The 25637-nt window shown below is 24.8% G+C and overlaps 2 protein-coding genes across 3 annotated transcripts in view; one reads left to right on the plus strand and one right to left on the minus strand.

The window, feature by feature from the left end:
• LOC126897581 (adenylate cyclase type 3) overlaps positions 1-25637 on the plus strand; it is a 64442-nt gene that overhangs the window by 24250 nt on the left and 14555 nt on the right. Inside the window, exon 2 of one of the 2 annotated variants that reach the window (XM_050671292.1) lies at positions 18664-18813. In XM_050671292.1, coding sequence (XP_050527249.1) covers positions 18664-18813 — 150 coding nt within the window. Of the gene's footprint in view, positions 1-18663; positions 18814-23785; positions 23883-25637 lie in introns of those variants that run through there. The other variant, XM_050671293.1, reaches the window with a different exon arrangement.
• Positions 18773-20281, minus strand: LOC126897583 (uncharacterized). The gene is made up of 6 exons (XM_050671294.1): positions 19827-20281; positions 19573-19731; positions 19365-19515; positions 19241-19306; positions 19064-19169; positions 18773-18887 (listed from the first exon to the last, which is right to left on the minus strand). Coding segments are annotated over exons 1-6 (630 nt in total). The 5' UTR covers positions 19974-20281; the 3' UTR covers positions 18773-18886.

Here is a 25637-nt window from a genome sequence, read left to right on the forward strand (position 1 = left end):
ATTCGACATACTTTGTCTTAATCAGGATATTAATAAGGAACTAGCAGTTTATGAAGCTTTTGGAATAATCCACCAATTTTTTAAAATTAAACACTATCTAAAGATTTGCATCGAAGCGTTTTTTTTTGATAGTGATTTTAATCACTGTCAGATATCATTATACTTGATCCATCTATACCACGTCACCACTGTGCCGCGACCCCCCTGTGCTGGGTTTTTAAACTTTACTTTTAACAAATTATTTTACACCCTCAATTATAGTGAATTTGATCTTTATTAGAAAACATTAATTAGATAAAAAAAATTAAATGCTTAAAAAAATAAAAGCTTGAGCGTTAAATGTGTAAAATTTAATCCTTTGAAACAAAAAAAATAATTAATAATATATTCTCAATACTTAGCAAATATATTTAAATTTAAAGTATTTTTACGCATTTGTACATTTTTTAAAGAAAAGTAAAATATTTTTTTCATGTTTTATATGCATAGAAAAACTTTAAATATTTAACATCATATTTATGTTCGCTTTAGTAATGACATATGCTTATTTCAGATTGGCTTAAAGTTTCATGAAAATATTTATCTAATTTAATGCAAAACGGACATTAATCTGTCTCAGTCCTCAAATGTTTTCATTGGCCACAATAATTAAACAATAATAAGTGGTATCAGTAAATGCCGTAAGCTATGATAATTATAATTCAATCACACGTCCATGTTAGGACCACATTATTGATGTGTTTAGTAATGATCCGACGTGTTTGCACATTATATGTGCGGTCACATATAACATTTTACACACAAAGGTACACAACAGTGGTGTGGCTGAGCATTAATAATAATAATAGAAATAGATATCATTTGGTCTGAGAGCTTAAACGTGCTTCCGTTACATGATATTTATGTTGGGTCACGCACAATCGACCGCCACCACATGTCGTTGTTGACCATCAAAATAATACTTAGTGTTTATGAGAACAGGCCAAAGGACTCCACAGGAAAACTCATCATAATTACATTAATAAACACCAAAACCTTTTTTATAGCATTCGCGGTTGATAACTAGTTGTATTATCAAACGATAATAAGTATAATCACTGGGGTATAATTTAACTGGTTAGATAATAAAAAAACTACAAGAAAATTACAATAAAAATTGTATATAATATAGGTTTAAAATTCGGTATTGCATGTGTAAAATCTGTCTGTTGGAAAATTTGGCAAATATCCTGACATATTTTAAAGGCGAGCATCAGCTACCTTTGAGATAAAATGATGTGCAAAGTATAAATAATTTAAAATTTTAGGAAGATATTATGTTTTTCTAAAAATGATTTTTATTTATGTTACTTTTACTAATAATTTATTTCATAAAATATTTGTTTTAAATATTATTTTTATTAATAAGCTTAGATAGTTTAATATTTCTGAATTTTGGTTACAGGGAACCAACTAGGCAATAGTTTGTCTGATGGAAAATAACCATTATTCCTATTATTCATTAAAATAAATATTCTATGTATGTTTTATGGGCTCCTATGATAATTTACATTTAGTCTTTACACTTATAATGTGCCTATTATTTAATTATTTTTTTTATAATAGAGAGCCTCTTTATACTTTAGGGTAAAGGTTTCTCACTGTAATCAAAATTGGTCATAAAATTACTAATCAAATGATTGAAAGTAAACAATGAAAAGTTCAAAATATTTTCTAATTATTATCGCGAATCTAGCGTAATGACTTAATATGGCTAGACAAATATTTTACAAAATTGTTTGATAATATACTTAAGTATTAACTATTAATATTAGATGTAAAAAACTAATAAGACACATAAGGTACGTTTACTTTTGAACAATATCGATTCATTTTCTTTGTATGTTAAATTAAGTTTTGAAATTTGTATAAATCTTTATGTGAATTCTTTTGAAAAACTGTAATACTTATGATTGTTTTTCATGTCTTGTTATGATCGTATTAACAAAAATTCCATATATCGTAGTCATCGCGACTAATTTTCTTGCGACTAGATGGTAGTAAAAGTAGTATGTTACTGTAAAACTTGCAAAGTACCGAAGAAGTTAGAGGAGAAATAAAAATAATAAATATTTTACTGTATGAGAAAGACTATAGTGTGTTTTTTAAAAATTGATGCATAAATATTATTAAATAAACAAAAACAACACCATTCTTCGAAATGGACCCAACATAAACTTTCAGAAATATCTAAGAAATAATAATCTTGCAGTGATTTTAATCTACATAATGAATACTAAAACGTAATGATAAATCTAAGTGTTCAAAAATTAAACCCATTTTTATATGTAATCAAATTCTAAACTAAAGCTGACAATTTACCAAAAAACAAAGTTTTTAATAAAAATAATGCAAAAAAAGTTCAGTAACAAAATTTGTGTTATTACTATTATATAGTTATGCCTTTATGTTTCCTCTGTTGAATAAGTAAGCAACAGTAAGAGTTATTAAAGAAGCACTGCTATAGCAGAATGATATATTATATTTAATACTGAACTATTTTTTAGGCATTCCAAATATCAATGGTATTTTTTATAATATAAAATGAAACCTACAGCTAATTTGGGAATTAAAATAAATTTCAACTAATTTTTTTTAAATAAGGCTTCTAAATTCAGACAGCTTAAAGTCCAAAATAATTTAGAAAAATAAGGATATCCTAAATTGTATTTATATTTGATGGCTCTTAAATCAACTCCTTTAAAAAAAATATTTTAAACTTTAAGCTGTCTGACTTTAGAAGCCTTATTTAAAAAAATAATTTACATTTATTTTAATTCCCAAATTAGCTGTAGAATTTATTTTATTTTATTAACAATACTATTAATATTTAGAACGCCTCACAATAACTGCATTATTAAATAGTCATGAAATATAAATCAAATTTAGGAAAAGAGGTATAATATGGTGGTACTTCTTTACATCAATACCCCTAGCATAATTATTAGATTAAATAAACTGCGGACTCCTGTGTCACTAATTTAATTTGATATATAAGAATATATCAATTTTAGTAGTTCAACAATTAGGTTGGGAATCATAAGGCTTATGTATATCCTTTCTGAATTTAGAAATAATTTTATTTAAATTATTCGGATGCTCTGCGTTGTCCAAATACTTTTCGGTTTCTATGAACAGTATAAATTACTATGACTTGACACCAAAGTTCGTTTTAATCATAAATGTTTTCTACCAAAAATATGGCCTTATTCAAATAGTCGAAATATAATGGCTTTTGTTACGATTCCTCTTTTATATTATCTTTCATGATTACGTTTTATAATGATAGCAAAGTACCGCTTTAACTTTAAACTTAATAAAAGCTCAACTTATATTTACCTAAGAAAAAATGTATATCTACACAGTATATTGTCTTTAAACAAACAAACAGTTCATGTTGTAATACCTTGAGGAATTTGTCATTTGATCATAGAGATATTTATTATCAACGACGACAAAATTTAATTTAAAATACAATGTTTCAATTAAGGTTTAAATTAAGTCGTGATTAGTTTAAGTTTAAACTGTTTTAAATATAATTTCTCTTTTATTTAACTTTTAAACACGTTTTAATAAAATCAGTCGAATAATTACTATTATAATATAATTTATGTGGGCTAATTGAATGCTCAGTGGATATGATTTTATTTTGTAATCTATGGATTTAGTTGTTGTTAATAAAACTTTACAGTGTAAAGACGTATTTTGATTTTTTTTTTGTGACATTAATTAAAAGTGCTGTATTGTTTTATAAATACGTGTTGTTTTGTAATTCATTTTTACTCATACTCTTAAATCCCACATTTATTTTTTCTAGAACTGAGTGGGAATTTGATTGACTAATATTAAATAAATACTGCTTACCTTGATTTTTTCAATTATTATGTAGGTGGAGCATAACAGTTCAAGTTTTTTTATGGAAATTTTAACAAAGAACTATTGTATTGAAAACAAATGTTGTCGATGGTAAACATATAAACTTTAAAACATTTCATAAAATTGTATTTGTTGTTTTGTGAGAAACCACAGTCTTAAGAACAATGAAAATGTATTAAGAAACATCTAATAACAAATAAATGCTACATAATAGTATCCTATATATTTTTTTTGTTAATACATCCATTTTTCTATGATAATTAAAAATAGTGTATAGGTTTAAAAAGTAAATCTTGAGCTTGTCAAATTAAAAATACGTTTGATATATTTACTAAAAATCATTATTATTTGCACCACTTTGAGATTTTCATTTATTTAATATCACTTTTAACTGTTCATCTATCAGTGAAAACATAAGTAATAAGTATATTTAGTAGGCACAGAAGTTTTAGAGTGGAACTGAATCATTTAAAGTCTTAGTATACTATTGTACTTTGAACATTGAAAATCTTGATGAAAGTAATTAGACAAATATTATGCAAACTGGAGCAAATGATTTTTTACTTATTTGGGTAACGGAAGATTTATATCCAATAAATGGGCTATAGATGTTATAGTGGAAGAATTATACAATTTACATATTCATATTTACATATGATAAAATTATAATAACATTAAAAATGTTCATTTTATATTTGCTAAAGTTAATGGTTAGTAATTTTTTTTTGCTTTATTATTGTACAAAATATATATTGAAAATAAAACATTAAAATTTGGATCAGGGTTATAATATCAATGTAAAAATTTCATCATTTTTGTGTTTAACAATTTTTTCAGTATATTGCATGACATTCATAACTTTGATGTAATGTAATTTTATTTTCTGGATTTTGAAAGACAAACATTTTTTAAATTTTCTAAATGGATCAATGTTTTTTGTTGAGTTATTCAAACAAAAAATTCATTATATCTTGTTAATTCTTATTAACCCAAAATAATATAATTTTAATGCTAAGTAAATTAACCGCATAAAAACTTAAAAAGAAATAAATCATTAATATTGTGTATGCGCTTTATTATACTGCAAACAACCTAACATCTTGAAATACTTATGATCATGTTGTCTACTATAATTACATAAGTACATAATCATTATTATAACTTTATTATAAATAAATAGTCATATATACGTGAGCTCTTGGCAAAAATAGTAATATCGAATGAAGATCCACAAAGACAATATCTTAGCCTTTGTAGTGGGAAAAATTATGATGATTAAAGACAAATTAGCGACTAGCCATTTGCCAGAGGCTTTGACTAAATGTTTTTGGCTCATTCAACGATAATATAGTAAAGTTCTCTAAAATTGACTACCAAGCACGATTTTTATTTTATAAAAACAACGTCTTCAAATAAAATATGTTAAAAATAGTTATAGAATTGTTGATCATCATTTAAAATGTGCTTAAATAATTATAGTCCTGTACTATAAATAAATTACTCTGTTAATTTATAAGTTTCGTTTATAATTTTTTAAATTTTAAAATGCTAACAAATGTAAGCCAAGTTTACTTGACATTTTTTCTTTATTAATTTTTGTTTTATTCTATACAGTCATTAATCAACTTTTTAGCTTCGATGCCAAGCTGCGAAGGTATTAATTTTACTATGATGTGTTTTTTTTGTGTCTGTTACCACTTTTTTTCAGCTCTCACCGAACGGATTTCTTTCAACAATACGTCAAAAGATCACAAATCGTATCTAGTTGGAGACATTACCCTTAAAAATTGAAAAAAATTCTCTTGCGTCCCGCAAATGGGGGAAATATCCAAAAAAATTACAAATTTAAAAATTGCTAAATTTTTTCAATTTTTTTTACTAAAAACTTCCATAACTTTTTCAAAAATAAACAAATCAACATAATATTTTTTTATATTAAAACCTTAGATATTTTCCTTTCGTTTGATATCATTTTGTTGAAAATCTATCACTTAACCTGCTCATTAGGGGGGATTTAAAATAGCAACTTTTTTACAAAAATTAACTTTTTCAACTTAATTTTTGAAAATGTTCCGGAAATACTGCGTCCTTCAAACATATATCAAATTAAAGCTTATTTTATGTACTGTAAAATGAAAAAAAAAATTTGTTCAGACGACCTATCTTCTATGCGCAAATGGCTACCATATTCAAAAATATGCTATTTTAACAAATTTTTTTTTTTTAATTAAACACTATCTACAGATTTGTATCGAAGCGTTTTTTATGATAGTGATTTTAATCACTGTCAGATATCATCTATACTAGACCCATCTATGCCACGACCCCACTGTGCTGGGTTTTTTTAATGGAAAAATATAATTTTTTATTGATAATTATTAAAGAATTTAGACAACCGATAAAAACATAGACTGATTACTATTGAAAAATCTCAATTTTTGTATACAGAAAAATATTACTCTAGCCACTCGATTTCTCTTAAGATCACAAACACTTTGTAAATGTTTTTTTTGGATTTTGTATGTTACATATATCTTTATTTATCTGTTAAGAAATATATTATAAGTTCATCTTTTATGCATTTACATATATAATTTGCTTATTAATTAAAATTGTAATAAAAAAATGACTGGTGGTCATAATAACTTTTGAACGAGTATTTCAGAAGTTTTTAACAATTGGTTGCGAGACGCAGAAGTTTCTACTTTTATCATTGACATTTCTCGGTCATCTTTCTTTCTCGCCTAAGCATAATAATGATTATAACTCCTAGAATATTATTATTATTATACTAATTATAATTATTATATTATTATAATTATTATTACATTAATATATAGGACTAATATATTTGATTTTTATTTATTTCGCAATAATTTATTTTAAGACATAGGTATAATATTTTAATCAATTGAATAGTTAAACAGTTGTGAAATACTTATTAATTATTATTTAATAGTTTATGTCCCGTAGTCTTTAAATCTTTTTTTTTTTTATGAAATATGCCAACCCAGTCCTATATTTTAGTTATTTATCTAATCATATCTTTAAAGGTATAGGTTTGTATATTTACTCTAATGGTGAATAATCGTCACAAAGGTTATTGTTAAATAAAACTGTAATGAGAATAGCTATCTGAATATTCTTGACATAAAATGCTATTTTTAACTATTTTGATTGTATATATAGCTTTTAGAGAGATATAAGATTATAGAATTTTTCCTAGAATAGAAAACATAATCACAATGGAAAACTTATACTATAGTGTTGTAATAACATAGTCGATACATGTTATATCATATCCACCAAGAATGATTTTTCATTTGATAGAGAAAAGAAAACTTAACTTTTAATACAAAAGTAAACGCATATACATTTCTTTTCCTTAAAAATAAAATGGTTTGAAATAAATAATAGAGATATCAAATAGATGTACATATTAAACAAAACATATTTGCTATAAAATAAATATGAATATTAATGAAAAACTTGAAAATAAAATTTTTCAAAAAATTGAATGAACAAGAAAAACTGCTTTTTTATAAATAATATAAAATTAAGTTATTCTTAATANACAAGAAAAACTGCTTTTTTCTAAATAATATAAAATTAAGTTATTCTTAATAAACACTGTAATATAATATTATCAATAAGGTTTTTATCTTAAAATAATTTTTAATAAATAAATAAATAAAAAAATAAATTGTTTTAGGGTATAATCAAATAATTTGATTATTTCTTTATCGATAATTTTTGGCGTAACCATTACATTCTTAAAACTGAATTTTGCACCACACCAGAACAGAATATATTTATCTTCTACAATTCAGAAAATTAAAATTAATTCTTGGAACTACTATCGGTTGACGTTTTTCCGTCTATTGATGTGTGTAAAAATTATTCTTAATTCAATAGACGACTAACTCAAATTTCAAAGAAAAATACAATACGGTAGAAATAAAAAATAAAAGGATATTGAGATTTTCTAATTTATTTCTTTTAGTTACTCATTTTTCTTGATTAGTCAATCATGAAATATTTTTAAGTTTTCTAAGTTTGTCTGTGATTTCAATAATAAAATATTTCTAACGCTAATAAAATCAAATACTTTGAGCTAGTACTAAAAAAGCGACTACTTGGTCATCATATATTAAAACTAAACTTAAAACTGTTAACTTTCGACTTCATTTTCTCCTTTTCCTCATTCGGTGTAAACTGTCCTTAATCATTAAACTAACTCTTTATATAGCTATAATAAGACCAGCATAATTTTATGGCATACAAATCTAGAGATCAGCAAATCCTTTTAACCTAAGAATCATTCAGGCGTTTCAATCCATATGTCTAGGCCAAATAACGTCTACTCTATGGTAAATCACGTACAACAACATTCACAAAGACCAAAGAATTCCAACCGTCAACCAAACAGCTAAAACTCATTACCTTTCTTTCTACTTTAAACTAAAATACCACGTCAATCCACTTGTAAAGCAACTTTCCTCACTAACCTTGCCTGAAAATACTCCCGGAGAACTAAAATGTAGGTGAACAACAGACGTTCTGAAAACTTAATAATAATAATAAAATTAATCTAATAAAATAAGTGGTCGGTTTATTATAATAAGTGTTTTTCTTCAATATAATTATTCATATCATTGCAGATAAAAAAATTATTACACATAAACACGAGTAATATCAAAAGATGAAATTCAAAATTGAGAAAATATGGTTATCAAGTGATAAAACTCGTCTTAAACTCAGACAACAAGTGATTTTTAAGACGAGTTTAGAAATTCTGGACGGGAAAGCTCTTTTGGGTATTTGTGATTTAGCCAACGAACTGTAACGGTACCTATTATAAAAAGACTCTTATCAGGGTCACCTAACAAAAGCACACACCACGGTCACCGTCAATGGTGACAGCATCGGACAACCAACTTATCGGCAAAACACCAGGCACTTATCATAGAAAGCCAATGTTTTCTGCCTGTATCCAGCGTTCTGACTAACCACCAAACTTAAACGGTTCTTTTCAGTACCTATAGAATGTGAATGATATCTGAGCGACCTAATTGATTACGCTAACCGTCGGATTTTTCCAATTTAAAATTAGTCATCCGGTACTTATATGAGCCAACGGCAGCTAACAGCGTCTTCCCAACTGCGATAGTCCAGCAGGTAACACGAGTGCAAAGATTAGTGTGTAATTAATTAAATTGCATATTCATGCTTCTTTGATATAGACTTTGACAATATTACAATTTGTAAAACATATTAATTTATAAACTTCATATAAAAATGTGTAATAAGTTAATAATTATATCCAAGTGTTATTATTTGTAATAGACGGTCAAACAAAATCTACTAACACATAATAATTAGGCCAAAGCAAAGAAATAAAACCGTTTCAGTATATAAATAATAATTAATCTATCATTAATAAAATGATAGATTATTAACTCACTTTAGTTTATTATTATTAAAATAAGCCAATTAAAAACTGTCATCTTAGCTTTAAGCTCCTTATAAAGTTAAATATAATATGGATTTTGTTTCTGACAGCTAAAAAAAATAAAAATAACAATAAAATCAATATAAAAAATTGTAATCTATTTTGAATTTAAATGAATTTTTTTCTAATACATATGAATTCTTATATGTATTATACAGTTTCACTACAATGCTTTTTATTGAAGCACTTGCGTTATAGTGTACTTAAAAACAAAATGCAAATGGTTAACAATATACTAAGTCAAATGAAAATCCTTAGCAAAAACCGTAAAACTAATGTTATAAATAAAATTAACGTTTTTAGATGGAAAATAATAAAAGTATACCCCAGTAAAATGTACTTCAAATGATCAGCGTGAACTCAATCAAATATTTTAAATTATTGCATTTTTTATTATTTACTTTTATGACTAAGTGTCGTAAATGTAAAATAGAATATGATATGTTTAATATTAGTTTGACAATGATGTAAAAAAATCATATGGGTGATTTATTTTCATTTTTACCCTAAATTAATTGTAAAAAGTAAATTCGCCAAAAATTTTTAATTTATCAAATTTATTTTCTATGATGTAATAAAAAAAAAAACATTTTATTATTGATATTAAAAATTCTACCATATTTCTTTCAAAGTTTAAACATAGATATTTTTTTATTATATTATGTAACAAACAAATACAAGAAAATAATAAAAGCTTAAAATTTGTTTTAAAAATTATGATTTGTTTTATCTAAATACAAATCTATATGTAGATATAGAATCGATGAAAAACATGTCTACATCTTCGAAATTAATTTAAACTTAAATTTTAGTGTATAATTTATTATGCTGTATTTATATACTAATATACTTAAAAATAAAAACTAATTTAAATGGTATTTCCAAGAAAACTATTTTGATTAAGTTTACAAAAATTTTAATGAACTTGTATAAAATATTAACAAAATGGTATTGCATGTGTATAAATAATTAATTTACATAGTAATAATATGAGTAAATTAAAATAACAGAACCAATGTTTGTTTAATATTCTGAAATCCTTTTGACTAGGTATTTAGAGGTGTAAAATTTATAAAGTCTTAGTCATCTTTTTAAAGTTTTAACAGAATTATTATAACTAATTTCAGCCTTCAATAATATACTAGAGTAAAATCGAATTTTAAAAGTTGATTTTATCAGCCCTTTAAATTATTCTACTATATATACAAATTATAAACTGAAAGTCATACACAACACATGTGACATATTTATTGTTTCGTTGTTACATTATACATTTTTTTGTAAACTTTTTTTTTTTCATTTAAAATTTTTTAATGCACTCCCAATCAAATGGTATTTTAATTACATTTTTGTTCATATTATAAAATGTTTCTTTCCTAAAAAAAGCAAATTTATTCAAACCTATACAAAACACAAAGAGACAATATGGACTCATAAACATAATTTTTCATCAATATCTAACCATCATACATTTTGTATTTTTAGATGCTTGTTGTTTTACCTCCTATTTTATATTTAGGTTGATTCAGTGCGAAGTTAATTTATTTTATTATTTGCACACGTTCAACTGTCAAAATGAAACGATCGTACCCTTAGAGTGTATCATGTCTTTTGTATCGTTTAAGTGAAAATTTATAACGCATTGCGATAACATTTTATTACTATTGTATTCTAGTTATTTGGCGATCTCACATATTATTCGTCATGGAATTAGGTAAAATATTTTGCAAAATTATAAAACTTCCTGCTCAAAACGCCAAATATTCCAACAACGTATATTTGGCCTCTAATCATTTTAGTTAAAAATATATATCTTTGTTTTTTACGAATTTTTAAACGACTCATTATAAAAAATATAGTACCCTTTTTATGAAACATAATTTTATTGATGATATACTGCAGGTACAAATAAAGAATAAAAATTATTATTTGGATAAGTCCAAAATAAAGTTCTCTAAATATAATTACAAATGCTACGTTGTAGTAAGAATGAAATTTACATTAATGAAGTCTTCATAATTCTGCATACACAGTTTTTCTGATATTCATTTTATTTAAACGTCATAAAGGGACTGTAGTGTTTTGGTGTTTATATTTATTACAAAATACTACAATTAAAAGTTATAATAATTAATAATTTTTAATAATGAAATATGATTTATACATACATAAAAAAAAAAGAGTACAAATAAAAAGTGTCACTGGATTGACGAACAGCGCGAGACTAAAAAAAATACACGGAGTGTTATCGTACTGCAGTACATCTAAGATAAAACATATAAACATATATAAAAGCATTCATTGTGACATGTTATTTAACATCTTTGTTAATCCCTACAGGACCATTTTAATACCAAAAAGTTATTTTTTGGAAAATAAATAGAATCCATTTTCTCATAAGGTTCCATTAGCTGGTTTATCCTTGGGTACTAATTTTTACAATTTATAAACAGTTATTGAAGTTGAATTTTTTTACAATATTGGCATAGATACAGACAATACAGACCTATTTCCATTGTTCATGAATATCTAAATTGTAGGAATATATGCACATATCATTTATTTGTAAACTGTATTATGTTTCTTTTTTTTTTTATGATACATTATTTGCTTAGGGTATTTTTTCATTAATATATGTATTCCGGAGAACGTTTCCAATAATTTATCATGTATTTTTTCAATTAAATGTGTCTGTTTGGATAGTTGTACATATAGGCTACCCATATGTACTTTTTAGCTTTGTATGTCAATTATGATTTAAAAGAGTAACCGTTGTATTAATCGGTGCAGTTTGTAATTCTAGTAATTAGATAAATTGTAGAATTTATTGGCAAAACCTCATAAATTTAATGAAAAACACGTTTCGAGGCTGTTAAAAATGAAAGCTAGGCATTAAATCTAATTCCTGATTATGTTTCACAATTAAATTTTTGTATGAATAACGTAAATAGTATATATATATATATATATATATAAAGAAAGAGAATGACACATACACATTTTACACTGAGTAAACATTGACGGACGGTAGTTTAGCAAAATTCTTTTATAATTAATAGTGCGATTAAATAAACATGATAAACAAACAATTTTGATATTTTGATTGCTATAATTTATTATAAAGCATTTCCAATCCTAAAAATTATAAAGTTTTTTATAAACCTTTTTTTACTTTCTAGTTTTTTTACAGTAATATAACACATATTATTATAATAAAAATTATCATAGTTAGTAGCTATAATGTATAAAGACATACTGAATAGTGTTATTAGTTACGATTAAGTCAAAATCATTTTTAAAAAAATTATATATTTATTAGTTCTTTTTATTGTTTTTAATAAAATGATCAACACAATATATATAGCTATAAACTATCATGTTATGTTAGTTATCAACTATAAATAAAAACTTTGTATAACTTCCAGTTATTACAACTTTAAAAATAACTCTTAGTGATTTTAATCTTTAAAAATATAAAAATTGATATTTTAGAATGTATATTTACAAATTATATTAAGTTTAAAGCATTATTATCTCTTTGTTAAAATCATTCAAGTATGATAAGATTTAATATATAGAAGTATGCCATTTAAGATAAATAATGTTAATATTTAATAAATTTAAAAAAAATAACTTGATTGGTCAAGTAATGGCAAACCCAACCAAATATTAAGCATGTTTTAATCCCAGCTTGAATTTAAATGCAGTTAAAAGCTATTTTTTACAAAATAATCTACAGTTATGAAATATTTTTATAAAATCAATCATAAATTCCATAATGGATTTTGTAAGCTAAGACTAGAAAGACTCACGACGTTCAATTTCGGTTTTAAAATAAATAAGGTTTTATTGCTCGTTATTCTATAATATACTATTGAGTAACTGTGTCGGACTTTTTAAACATTTATTTATAAAATATGTATTTGCCGTAAATCGTAAATTTTCGAGTTAGTTTAAAAAACTTTCAGTAAAATAACATGTTCAAGATGTTTTGTTCCAATATAATCGTTTTATATTTATAAAATTCAGTAGATGCTAAATTAAAGCTACTCAGTTACAGTTTATAATTATAAAGTTATATCACAGAAACATTTAAAATATATTAAAAATAGTTTATTTATCCAATTAAAAAAAATTAAATCATTTTAAATTTCAACCAATGGGTGAAATGAAATGTTTGGTATTAATTATTTTTATAAAAATTACTATATCACCGAATCAAATTTTGTACATAAATAAATTAGTCTGGTGTAAATGAAATAAGTGAAAAATTACGTGCCTGGCAATTTATTTTGCTTTTAAATTTCATAAAATCAAACGTCTTAACTTTGCTTCTAATTGAATTTTACGGTCAATTTAAATGACTCAGCAGAACTAAAATCATAAAAGTTAAAATAATATGCATGAACTTTGAATATCAACGTAAGAAATTCTCTTCCTTTCTCTCTAGATATTGCGCCATCATAGCTTCTATTACCATAAAGATAGCAATATTGTTAATCATTAGGGATATATCTCTGCGCAACAAGAGAATTCAATTCAAGGTGAAGCATAATTTATACAAAATTATAATAAATCCCTCTAACGAACTATCGTGAATGCAGCTGCAATCATTAGATTTGCTAATAGGAATGAACTGATGTCATTAATAGCTGAAACGGATTAATTAATTAAAATAATTTTAATTTACTTGCATTTGGATAAATATTTGTTATAACACATTTTTGATATTTTACCCTAAAAGCTTAGAGAAATATTTTAACACTTGGTAAAATTAAAAGATAATTGTATTTTAATAATATTTGTAATTTAAAGATAAATTATTTCATCAATTATTATGAAACATAAATTATTATTTGAGGTAGCGAAAAAAATGGTAGGTATAGGAAAAAACTTGGTGAATCTCTTTTTGATATATAAAAAAGTTTTTGGGTTTGAACCGTGATTATATTTTGTTGTTCAATAAAACTTTAATCCTTTCTTCCTGAAAAATTTGGGTCTATACCTTTCATTAGTGTATTTGCACAACGCCAAAGTAATTTTAATAATGTTTAACATTTTTTTTAGAAAAAGTGTCTCTTCCGGTTTTCTTTCTGTTAATAATAACAGGTATACTTACAACTAATATTTCACTTGCTGAGATTAAATTAATTCTTAATTTTTTTTCTACATAATTAAAAAAAATGTGTTTAGATTTCATTTTTGATTTAATTTATTATAAAACAACCCAGCACAGTGGGGTCGTGGCATAGTTAGGTCCAGTATAGATGATATCTGATAGTGATTAAAATCACTATCATAAAAAACGCTTCGATACAAATCTGTAGATAGTGTTTAATTAAAAAAAAAAAAATTGTTAAAATAGCATATTTTTGAATATGGTAGCCATTTGCGCATAGAAGATAGGTCGTCTGGACAAATTTTTTTTTTTCATTTTATAGTACATAAAATAAGCTTTAATTTGATATATGTTTGAAGGACGCAGTATTTCCGGAACATTTTCAAAAATTAAGTTGAAAAAGTTAATTTTTGTAAAAAAGTTGCTATTTTAAATCCCCCCTAATGAGCAGGTTAAGTGATAGATTTTCAAAAAAATGATATCAAATGAAAGGTAAATATCTAACGTTTTAGTATAAAAAAAAATTATGTTGATTTGTTGATTTTTCAAAAAGTTATGGAAGTTTTAAGAAAAAAAAGTGAAAAAATTTCGAAAATTAGCGATTTTTAAATTTGTAATTTTTTTGGATATTTCCCCCATTTGCGGGGAACGAGGGAATTTTTTTCAATTTTTAAGGGTAATGTCTTCAACTAGATACGATTTGTGATCTTTTGACGTATTTTTGAAAGAAATCGGTCCAGTGAGAGCTGAGAAAAAGTGGCAACAGACATAAAAAAAAAAAAACACATCATAGTAAAATTAATACCTTCTCAGCTTCGCATCGAAGCTAATATATATATATATTTTTGATTAAAAAAATTTCTAACATATATAGGTTATAAATTTCCAATGAGATAGTTAACATAATTTTTACGAATTCTGAAAAACTCCAAGACTACTTTATGACAATAAATTAATCAATTATTATTCAATTTGTCTGAACCAGTAACGAAAATCACCCATTAATAAACCTTAGTATTTACATAGTGTTGTGTAAAACTAAAGGATTTATACTATGATTTTTCCAGCATGTGTTGTAAATTATATTTAGAGAAATTCGTTAGTCCAGCAAACGATTGAAATACATAGTCGAAAAGGTAAATGTTTCCAACGTTGTATAATTAAATACATTTTTGGGCTGTATTTCGGTATACTATTGCTTTGTTAAGACTATAAGCTTATGTATCATGCGACTTTTAGTGTAAAAAACGATCTGGCCAAATGACATATAATAAAATTGTTTTTTATCTTAACTATTAGCAGGTCATGGAGAGTTACTGCATTCTTCATTGTTTTCCCTTTTATATTCTATTTTTGTGCTCAATTTTTTCCAATTGAAAGTTTTTAAACGAAGAATAAGTTTTATTTCTATTTTCGATTGGACTAAATTCATTACACTGAAATATAGAATATCTTATTGATTGACAGACGAATATAACAACAATAGAAAGAATTACACTGAATAGAATCAAAGTTTTTATAAAGACATTAGTCAAACTTATAGTATTTATCGACCACCTTCGTATTTTCGATGACATTTATTTATTTTGTAAATCTAGTTTCCATTTACTATTTTTTAAAACTTCATTGTGACATTTTTATTAAATACTTGCAACCCAATAACAAGGGATATTCATTTTTACACAAGTTAAATAAAAACTACGGGAACATGTTGAAAGTATACTAAATCAAATATTAGTTGATTAATTTTGTTTTATCAAAAGATCATAAACTTAGTATATTGTATTTTTTCGTCTACTTCAGACAATCAAAAATAACAAAAATTGAGCTCACACTATTTTACTCATTTATGAATTATATTATTTCTCTTGTGGTTATTTGTCGAGATTGAATTTTTAATTCATTAACTGTAAATACGCAAGTATAATAAACCAAATAAATTGGCAAAATAATTTTATTTGGTTTTTATTTTATTGAAAAGCTATATAAAAAACCTAAAGATAAATATTGCTAATATATTTTTTTGTTATTAAACGGCTAGAAACACTGAAATTAAAATTACTCTTATTATATTCACAAATTGTAAATTCTATAACTTTAATTATTTTGGTGTTTTTTGTTTAGTCATATTGAATTTATCTAAAATTGTTTAAACCATTAACAGGCAATATTCAAAATGATAAGTAAAACGTAACGAATTACTGATATTTCAAAATAGTAAAAACAAAAGAACCTTTATAATGCCCGACATTTTTGTTAAACGAACTTAGACAATTAACCGAATCAAATTAAATTTATTATGCTTGTTCATAGTAACATAATGACGTTAAGGTTCTATAGACAATAACATTGCTATGTGTAATAGTAATTGAGTGGTTAGTCTGACTTGTTATTTATGTCTATTCGTTAAGTTAATAGTTTATGTATTTGTAAAGATTCAATTTTTTTAAATGATCTAATAATCAGAGTCTTTTAAAAAGAATGCATTGGTTGTTAATGTGATTGAGAACTGGATTACAGTAAAAAGGGTTTCAATAGAATATATAAATCTAATAACATGGATTAATTCTTATATTTTATCTCATTATCATTGTGTTCAATAAAAAAAAATTAATTCTGAATAACATGCGCACAAATAATCATACTTGAGTATCTTGAATTTAAATAAAATTGTATTAAGTCAAATCATATTAAAGACAATATATATTATTGAACATTTTATTTGTTTAATAAAAATGTTGTAATATTCTGTTAATTTTTTTCTATAAATCTTAGTTCTGAATCCTGTTAAAACAGTATCCTGCTTATAACGCAACCTGTGTTATACGAAGTTATATGATTTCTTCTTTGAGAGCATGTTAATGAAATTACACTGTATATCAATTTCTACTTTGGATATCTTTAAATAACTTATTAACACTAATTAATACCATTTTCTAAGAATTTATTCTAATATTTTTATTTTATTAAATGTAAGTCAAACAAAAATTCCTATTTTCTCATAAAAAATTATGAAAAAAATACATTTATTTTATCATTCAGTAGATGTGAAGAAAATATGAAAAATTAGTTTCAACTCAATGTATTGTTGATTATTAAAAAAAATGTGTTCATTTACGTGTAAAATCATTTTTATAATTTATTTTGACATTTGAAGCAAATTAATTATTTACATAAACAAATTTATTTATTTAACAAATAATAAATTTATCTTCTTCAAGAAGTTGTTGTCTCAATTATGTTTTACATCAAATCATTGAATAAATTTATTTTAAAGTGGTTGTTGAAAACTTTCTTGTCTTCAATATTTAAGGTATTTTGATTCAAATAAAATGTTAAACCACATCCTTAGTTTAATCTATAATTTCATATACTTGTTAGAAAAAGTGCATCGATGCTATTTCGATTATTCTTATTACATAAATATTTCATTGACGTTTAGTATTTTTATAGCAGGGTGATGACTACAAAAAAATTTGTCATTCCGCACAATACATGAACTTTTACTCAATTTTATATCTATTACAAAATAATTCTGTCATGTCAAACAAAATAATTGTGTTAAAATGTGCAGATAACTTTTCAACGATGATGGCAAAATGTAAAGCTAAAATTATTCATATTTAAAAAAATATTGATACACTCTTTGAATCATTATTGCTATAATTCGGTCATGTTAACAAAGGATATGTTTCGGAGTGTTTCCGAAACGTTTTCAAAAGTTAAGTTGAAAATATTAAGAAGTAAAGGGACAGATTTTCAAAAAATTATTCTCATAAAAAAGAAGTGTCTAGGGTATTTATAAAAAAAAATTGTTTTGATTCATCTTTTTAAAAATTATAATAAATAATAAAAAATCGTGGTAAAATTAAAACCTTCTTAGTTTCACATTAATGCTAAAATTGTTTTGTAGAATATACAACCAGAATATTTTTTTTTATATAACAATAATTTATTTGATATAATATAATTTTTGTTCTCAAAATATACGTTTCAGTTGAAAATATGTACATAGATTGAATAAATACACTGATAAATATAAAAAAAATATGTGTTTATCAAAATTATAATTAGCTATAATTTATAAACATTTAGCTTTTTAATGTTTTTTTTTTAGTTGGCGACAAACAGTGTTCTTTTATTAGCATCAAACTGTTTAGGGCTATTGTCATATTTCCTAGCCGATAAACAACAACGAACAGCATTCTTAGAGACTCGGCAATGCCTAGAAATGAAAATGATAATTGAAGAAGAGTCGGCTGAACAGGTAATGTTAAATTTTAATACCTCACATTTGCTATTTATAAAATCTTACAAATTCAAATTTTAACCGTCAAAATCCTGAAATTATATAACTAGTATAAAAACGCCAAATAAAATAATAATAAAGGTAGTAATATTTTTTAAATTAAAAGAAATATATAAATCTTTAAAAATATATAAAACGTATAGTAGTTTGTTGTAAACACAGTTATTTTAAATTGTAGACATAGTTATTTATTATTAAATTTAATTACTAAAAATAATATCTTTTAGTGCGTCTTTGAAAATCCTTGCAACTGCTGCTGCTCCGATTGTAAAATCCTACAAAGTGGATGTTAGATCCGGTTTCATCTTGTCCATCTAAAATTTCAATTAAATATTTTAATATTTAATTAAATATTTAATACTAAACTCATTGTTCTAATACAAACTTCTATGATACCGATCGTTGACTGAAGTGTTAAATGAAAGACAGACTGGCAATCCGTAGAAACAAACTAATAAAATAAAAAGTTGAAAATTGATCACAATATTTTCTAGCTTATATTCTATTACCGTAAAAAATAGTTAAAAATATTATGGAAAAACTTATATAAAATTTGCTTAAGAATACACTATCGAAATATGACCCATGACTGCTGGTATTTCTTGATATAATTTTTGAGATATCATGAATAACTTTTGAAAAAGGAGTTCTTATAGATATCTAAATTAAAGAATATCATACTTAATTTTGAATTTAAATTGTTTAACAAAATCATACGTTAATTGTTTGTGGAATTATTTCGGAAGTAACCAAAATATAAATATCCATTTTTCCTAATTCCCAAAATAAAGGATTTACATTAAAAGAATAAACTCTACTATTTTCACTTTGACTATGTATCATGGGCATAACAAGAGAATTATTACTCGATGACACCTAAAAATATTAGTATAATTTGAATATATATTTAAATTAAATTATATTTAATACATTAAAATACTTAATGTTGCATTCTATTTATATAGTATTACTTGGACTGCAAAAAGTATATTTGGTAATCCTGTCACGGTTAACATGTCACAACCACTGAACTGTCCAAAATACAATTCATAAGTATTAACACAAACATTTGGTAAAAATGGAATCTCTTTTGATTCAGCATAAGTAGAATCGGACATCACTTGTACTATTATATTAGCTTTAATAGTGCATACTTCAAGATCATTAGACAATAATGGGGTTAATCTACAGCTATAAAAACCTATAAATTTAATTCAAATTTCATATTTTACCAAGGCAATAGGTTTTCTTAATAATTTTAAATTATTTTATACAAGTTCATTAATAAATGGCCAGTATGGGATGCAGAGTAAAAGCACAGGTGGCACGCGCCCTTTCTATGAACAATTATTACCTAATAATATATAAGAAATAAAGGTATTTAGAATTATAAAATTGGCAAAAAAAATTTATTTTGACACTTAAAAAACTGCGCCCCCATTGATAATATTCTTGTAAATTATGTTATAATATAAAAAAAGAATGTTGATTACATAAAATAAAATAATAAATTAAAGAAAATTCTCGATTAGTTTTTATTTAAAATGTAGTTGAACATATAGTAAATCTAAATAGTATGTACCTGTTTTGATATTAAAATATGGAGTAACGTCAAAAACTCGTTTGATTGATGGTAAATTGATTTCATTTGTCGAAAATGGCTTAAAAGATGCGTAGCACTTATAGGGAAAATCTTTTATGGTTACATTTCGAGCAAAACAATTATCATCACGGTGCTCCCACATGTTTCCCTTTTTGTTTTTAAACATATGTGTCGATTCTTGTTCATTAAGCAAAACTAGTTGGACGTCAAACGTTTCAGCACTATTATACAAAGTTATTTTTTCAGTATTCAGTATCAATATCTGGAATATAAGTGTATAGATATTAAGAAGTAAACATAAAAAGAAATATGTGTACATTTTTAATAGGTAAAATTCGAATCCAAGTAGAAGTCTGTAAAGAACTGCTTGAATAATACACTGAAACTGACTCAGATGGTGCTGTAGCTACAGCAAAACCAGACGACTTATTAATCATTAATGAATTCATATTGTCTACATTCCATTCTCTTGATCCATCTTCAAACTTTATGGGCATAAAAAAACATATAACATCCCCAACACTTGCAAATACCTATGTAAAATATATATTTTTTGCAATGATACATATTTGTTTATGTAAATGTTTTCTAGAATAATAATGTAGTGTTCAGTAAGTAAGGAAATGGGTTTTTATTGTTCTCATTGATTGTAACATTTCCTTACTTTTTGAACACTGGTTAATAGGTATTATCAAAAGGTAATTTAGTATTACTTAATAACACCTGTATATTATACAGATGAATCAGACCTAATGTTATTAACTTTTGATACAATTAACATTTTGTTAAACATTTTTTTTCAATATTTATTATATTCTTAGACTATATTTAGTGTATGTTTTTTTATTATTTAATTTTAACAAGAAAAAATTTAATTTAATTTTTACTTTTTTTTTAATTTAAAAATTCCCATTTTTAACACTTTTTTTATAAAAAATTTTGATTGGTCGACAATAATTTTAAGAGAAGCACTTGATAAATTGCAAGCATTATATAAATAAAATGGATATGAAACACGGGTAAAGTATAATCTACTATTGTACGTCTTACAGCACCAGCTGTACCCACCTTACATCCATCAAAATTTTTTGTAAGAGCTAATCAATGTCTATTTTTAAAATTTCGAAAATTAAAAAAAAATAATTTTTATACATTTATTTTATTAATGATAAAAAACATGCTTTGGACATAGTTTAAGAAGCCAATAATTATCAAAAAAAATTCAACAATATGATAATTGTATTCAAAATTACAATGTATAGATTTGTCTCGCCCTCTTTATTAAGTATTAAATAATATGTATAATACTAATACTCGTGTTTTTATTCTTTAAAATAATTACTTATAATTTTAAATTTAAACTTTCAAAAAATATTCTTAATATCAATTAATACCTGATTAGGGTAAATTAAATGTTTTATGCTAAATTTGACATAATCTTCATTAAAGTCATTATCTCCATAACTGTACCAAATTTTTAACATAATATGGCCAGATTTTAACAGTGACACTAAAAAGGTATTTTTTTGTTCATCGCGTGTTATCTGTACCTATAATATTTTAATTCATATTTTATTATGTATCTATATTTTTTAGATTCTATATTTACTTGACTATTGTAATTTTTTGTATACATCAAGTCTGAATTAACAGCTTTAAATTGATTCCCTTTACTGTCGTGATAAGTTATTTGTAGTTTTAAAAATTTGTGAATTGGATTACAAGGTTCTTTGACAAATATCATGATATATTCTACTTTTTTGACCTAATTAGGTAGTTAAAATTTTAATAATAATTCATCAATTTTGAATTTATTATTATTATTTTACTTCAACAGCAATAGTCAATGTTTGTTTAGTATTGTAGTTATCTGTTGAAATTACCATCACATACGCGTTGCCGGAAATATTACTAGTTCTTAAAATTCCGGAATTTTCATCAATAGAAATAATAGGATAATTACTAGGTAAAAAATTTAGATCATTTTCACTATCTTCGATGTTACTTCCCATGATTTTATAAGAATTTTTGACCAACTATGACAGAAAAATATTCAATTCATTTTTACAAAAGAACAATAAAAGTTTGCTTTGAATATTTTTTATTACTTTGTTATTATCGTTGGTATTTAATGTAAAATCGGTTTCGGGAGCTAAAAGCAAACTGTTGTAAGTTAACCCTGATGTACCTAAGTATAACTCTTCATAGATTGTAAGTCCTATTGAACTCTTGTAATAGGTTCCAGATAAGGAGTTATAAATTGAAACATTTATTAAAGTACTTCCTTTTTTTATAGCTTGAATACGAACGGATATTCTATCTTCTGCACGAACCTGTAATAATTAACAGAAATATTTATTATTTTAAAAGAAGCATCTTATTTATCATATAAAGAAGCACTATTATTTTCTTAACCAAAAATTATAGTCATAAATTGAAAGAGATTTCTAGTTTATGCATTAATAATAAATTGTTTATTAAATCATCTTACCAAAATACCAGATTCCTCCATAACATCAAAAATTTTGACTACACCAGTGGTTGAAGTACTCCAATGAAAAGTTAAGGGTGGATCAATAGTGCCTATAATCATAGGATCTAAAGTAACAGGTATGCCTCTTACCCAAGCCGGTATAATTTGTCCAACTTGCATTTTTAATACTGGGACTTCGATTTTAGCGTTAGTCATTTGTATAACTTTCACTGTAATTTCATCTGACGTAATAATTCTACGATGATTAAAATTACTAGGTGGTTTGTCGACATTTATAGCTTTGCAAGTAATTTTTGCTGTTCCTAATGCGATAGCCTTTACTACACCTTCTATTGACATTTCCACGATTCTTTCGCTGTTAGTACTATACTCAAAAACACTACCTACTTGAGGACCTCCTGAAATTGTTAACCAATAGTGTGCTCCTACAGTTAATGTTAATGTACTTGGAGATAGTTTCAATGGAAAATAAACCCGAATTGTTATTTGTGGTGAACGGATTTCTTTTGAATTAAATGAGTCCATAGCAAAGTATATTTTAGTATCTCCAATTTTAACTCCTTTTATGATAAATATTGTTGATTTTTTTTTTTTAACACTAATAATCCCAGATTTATAAATAGGTCTTACATATATAGAATCATCAAATTCAAAACTTAATAAATTATCATCTGAATCATACATATTAAGAAAAATTTGTGCTTCACTATTAATTTCTAAAAACTCATCAACTATAACTTCAATGCGATGAACATTTTTAACTACTAACAAAGCTTCTGCTTCTTTTGAAGGTGAACATAAATCTCTTACAATTATGTTTATGTGTCCTATAGATTTTGGCATCACCTCAATTGTTCGTTGTCTTTCAACAATCACAGCTGAATTATAAGGAACAGTTTCGATATCAAAGCACCCTGAACCATTTTCCAAGTAAAATATACACTTTAACATAGGTTGAAAAGTAGAAGTCAAATTAGTAAAAGTAAACATAACTGGATTTATCAAAAATAAGGTTAATGTTTCGGAAATAACATTAGAACTTAATTTCACGAGTTTTTTCTTTGATGAAAAACCAAATATGGTGGATTCTACGCATGAAGTTCCTTCATTTTCAATAGTAAATGTTGCATCAGTTCGACAAGCCACCTTTGCGCTTTCAAAAACAGCGTAATGATAATTGACAAATTTAAATCCCTTTTTCTCAATTTCATTTGTTGCAAACCGAACAGTGTTTTTTAAAACAGAAGGGTTTTTTACAATCCAAGTACCATTAATTCCTGTAGCATTATAAAAAATGTTTTCATTTTCATCCATTATATCAATCCGTATATAAATATCCTCCTTACAATTTACAAAGACTTCATTAGTGTGCTTTAAAATACATTGTTCATTGTCATTTATATTTAAGAATCTTAAGTTCTTAGGTAAAGCACAAATAATTTCAACTGAAGATAATGCAATAATTTCTGAATCTATTTTAGATGTCAAAAAATTTCTTTTGATAATTAGAGTGGCTTTGGCTTTTCCTAATTTGTTCGTACATTTTACTCTGTAACCATACGTGTCATAGTCATAAATTTCTTTGGTGATTGGTATTTCTAATGATTCAATTAAAGTATTGTTTGTCACAAACTGGATGTTGTAATTGTTTGCAATATTTCGTGGACCCCCATAAAATAATAATGTAGCTTCACTACTTTGTGCTAAAATCAAGTGTCCAGATTGAGGATATAGTGGTACTAGTTTAGGAAATATCTTAACGATTGATTTTGCTGTTAAGACCATGTTATAGGTTTTATAATTTATAGTGATCTTAAACATTGAAACTGCATTAATAGTCATAGAAATAGCAGCACAAGATTCCTTTACGTCGAACTCTCCTTTAAATGGTTTACAATCTACTTCATTACAAACATCTACATAAAAGTGATTTAAATTACACACTGTCACATTTTTTCGTCCATCTTCATTATGAATGAATAACTGTAAGTACAAAATAATAGGTCGGCCAATTTCTTGTTCAGCAGGTTGTACAACTGTTTGTAATTCATCAGGTATTATTACATGAACAATAGATTCATCATAGTTTGTAGGATCTAAAGTCATTGCAGCTTTTACTATAGCTTTGCCAAAATTTAATGGTGTCAGATATCCCAGAGAAGATACAAAACATACATTTCTATTACTAATAATCCATTCATAATTACTATTTTCATTAAAAACTTTTAACTGTACCATAGAGCTATAATTAAAGCATCATAATTATATAAATATATGTATAATTAGGGAAAAATAAAGGTAATACATAAATAATTAAATAATTACAAAAGAATTAATGATAGAAAAAATATATGTCATTCTAAAGTTCAATTATTTTTGTATATTAATATTGCTTGGAAAAATCTTAAAAATCTTAAAATTGTTATAAATTTGAATAAAATCGCTAAATAAATAGGTTAAATAAACCTATTTATTTAGCGAACTCATTTAACTTATCTATCATATAAATTAAATAATGAAATTATATGTATAGAATTTGACCAAGAATCTCATAAGTATATTTACTAAAAGTATTAAGTTTTAAAAACAAATGCAGCGGTGTTTTTGTAGGAACACGGAAGTATATGACCTTTATCCATTACAATTTTGTGAATTTCAACCTTGTAAAAATATGTTTCTATATTT

Source organism: Daktulosphaira vitifoliae, unplaced genomic scaffold (genome assembly GCF_025091365.1).
Source record: "Daktulosphaira vitifoliae isolate Bord-2020 unplaced genomic scaffold, ASM2509136v1 Scaffold_2, whole genome shotgun sequence".
NCBI classification, from domain to species: domain Eukaryota; kingdom Metazoa; phylum Arthropoda; class Insecta; order Hemiptera; family Phylloxeridae; genus Daktulosphaira; species Daktulosphaira vitifoliae.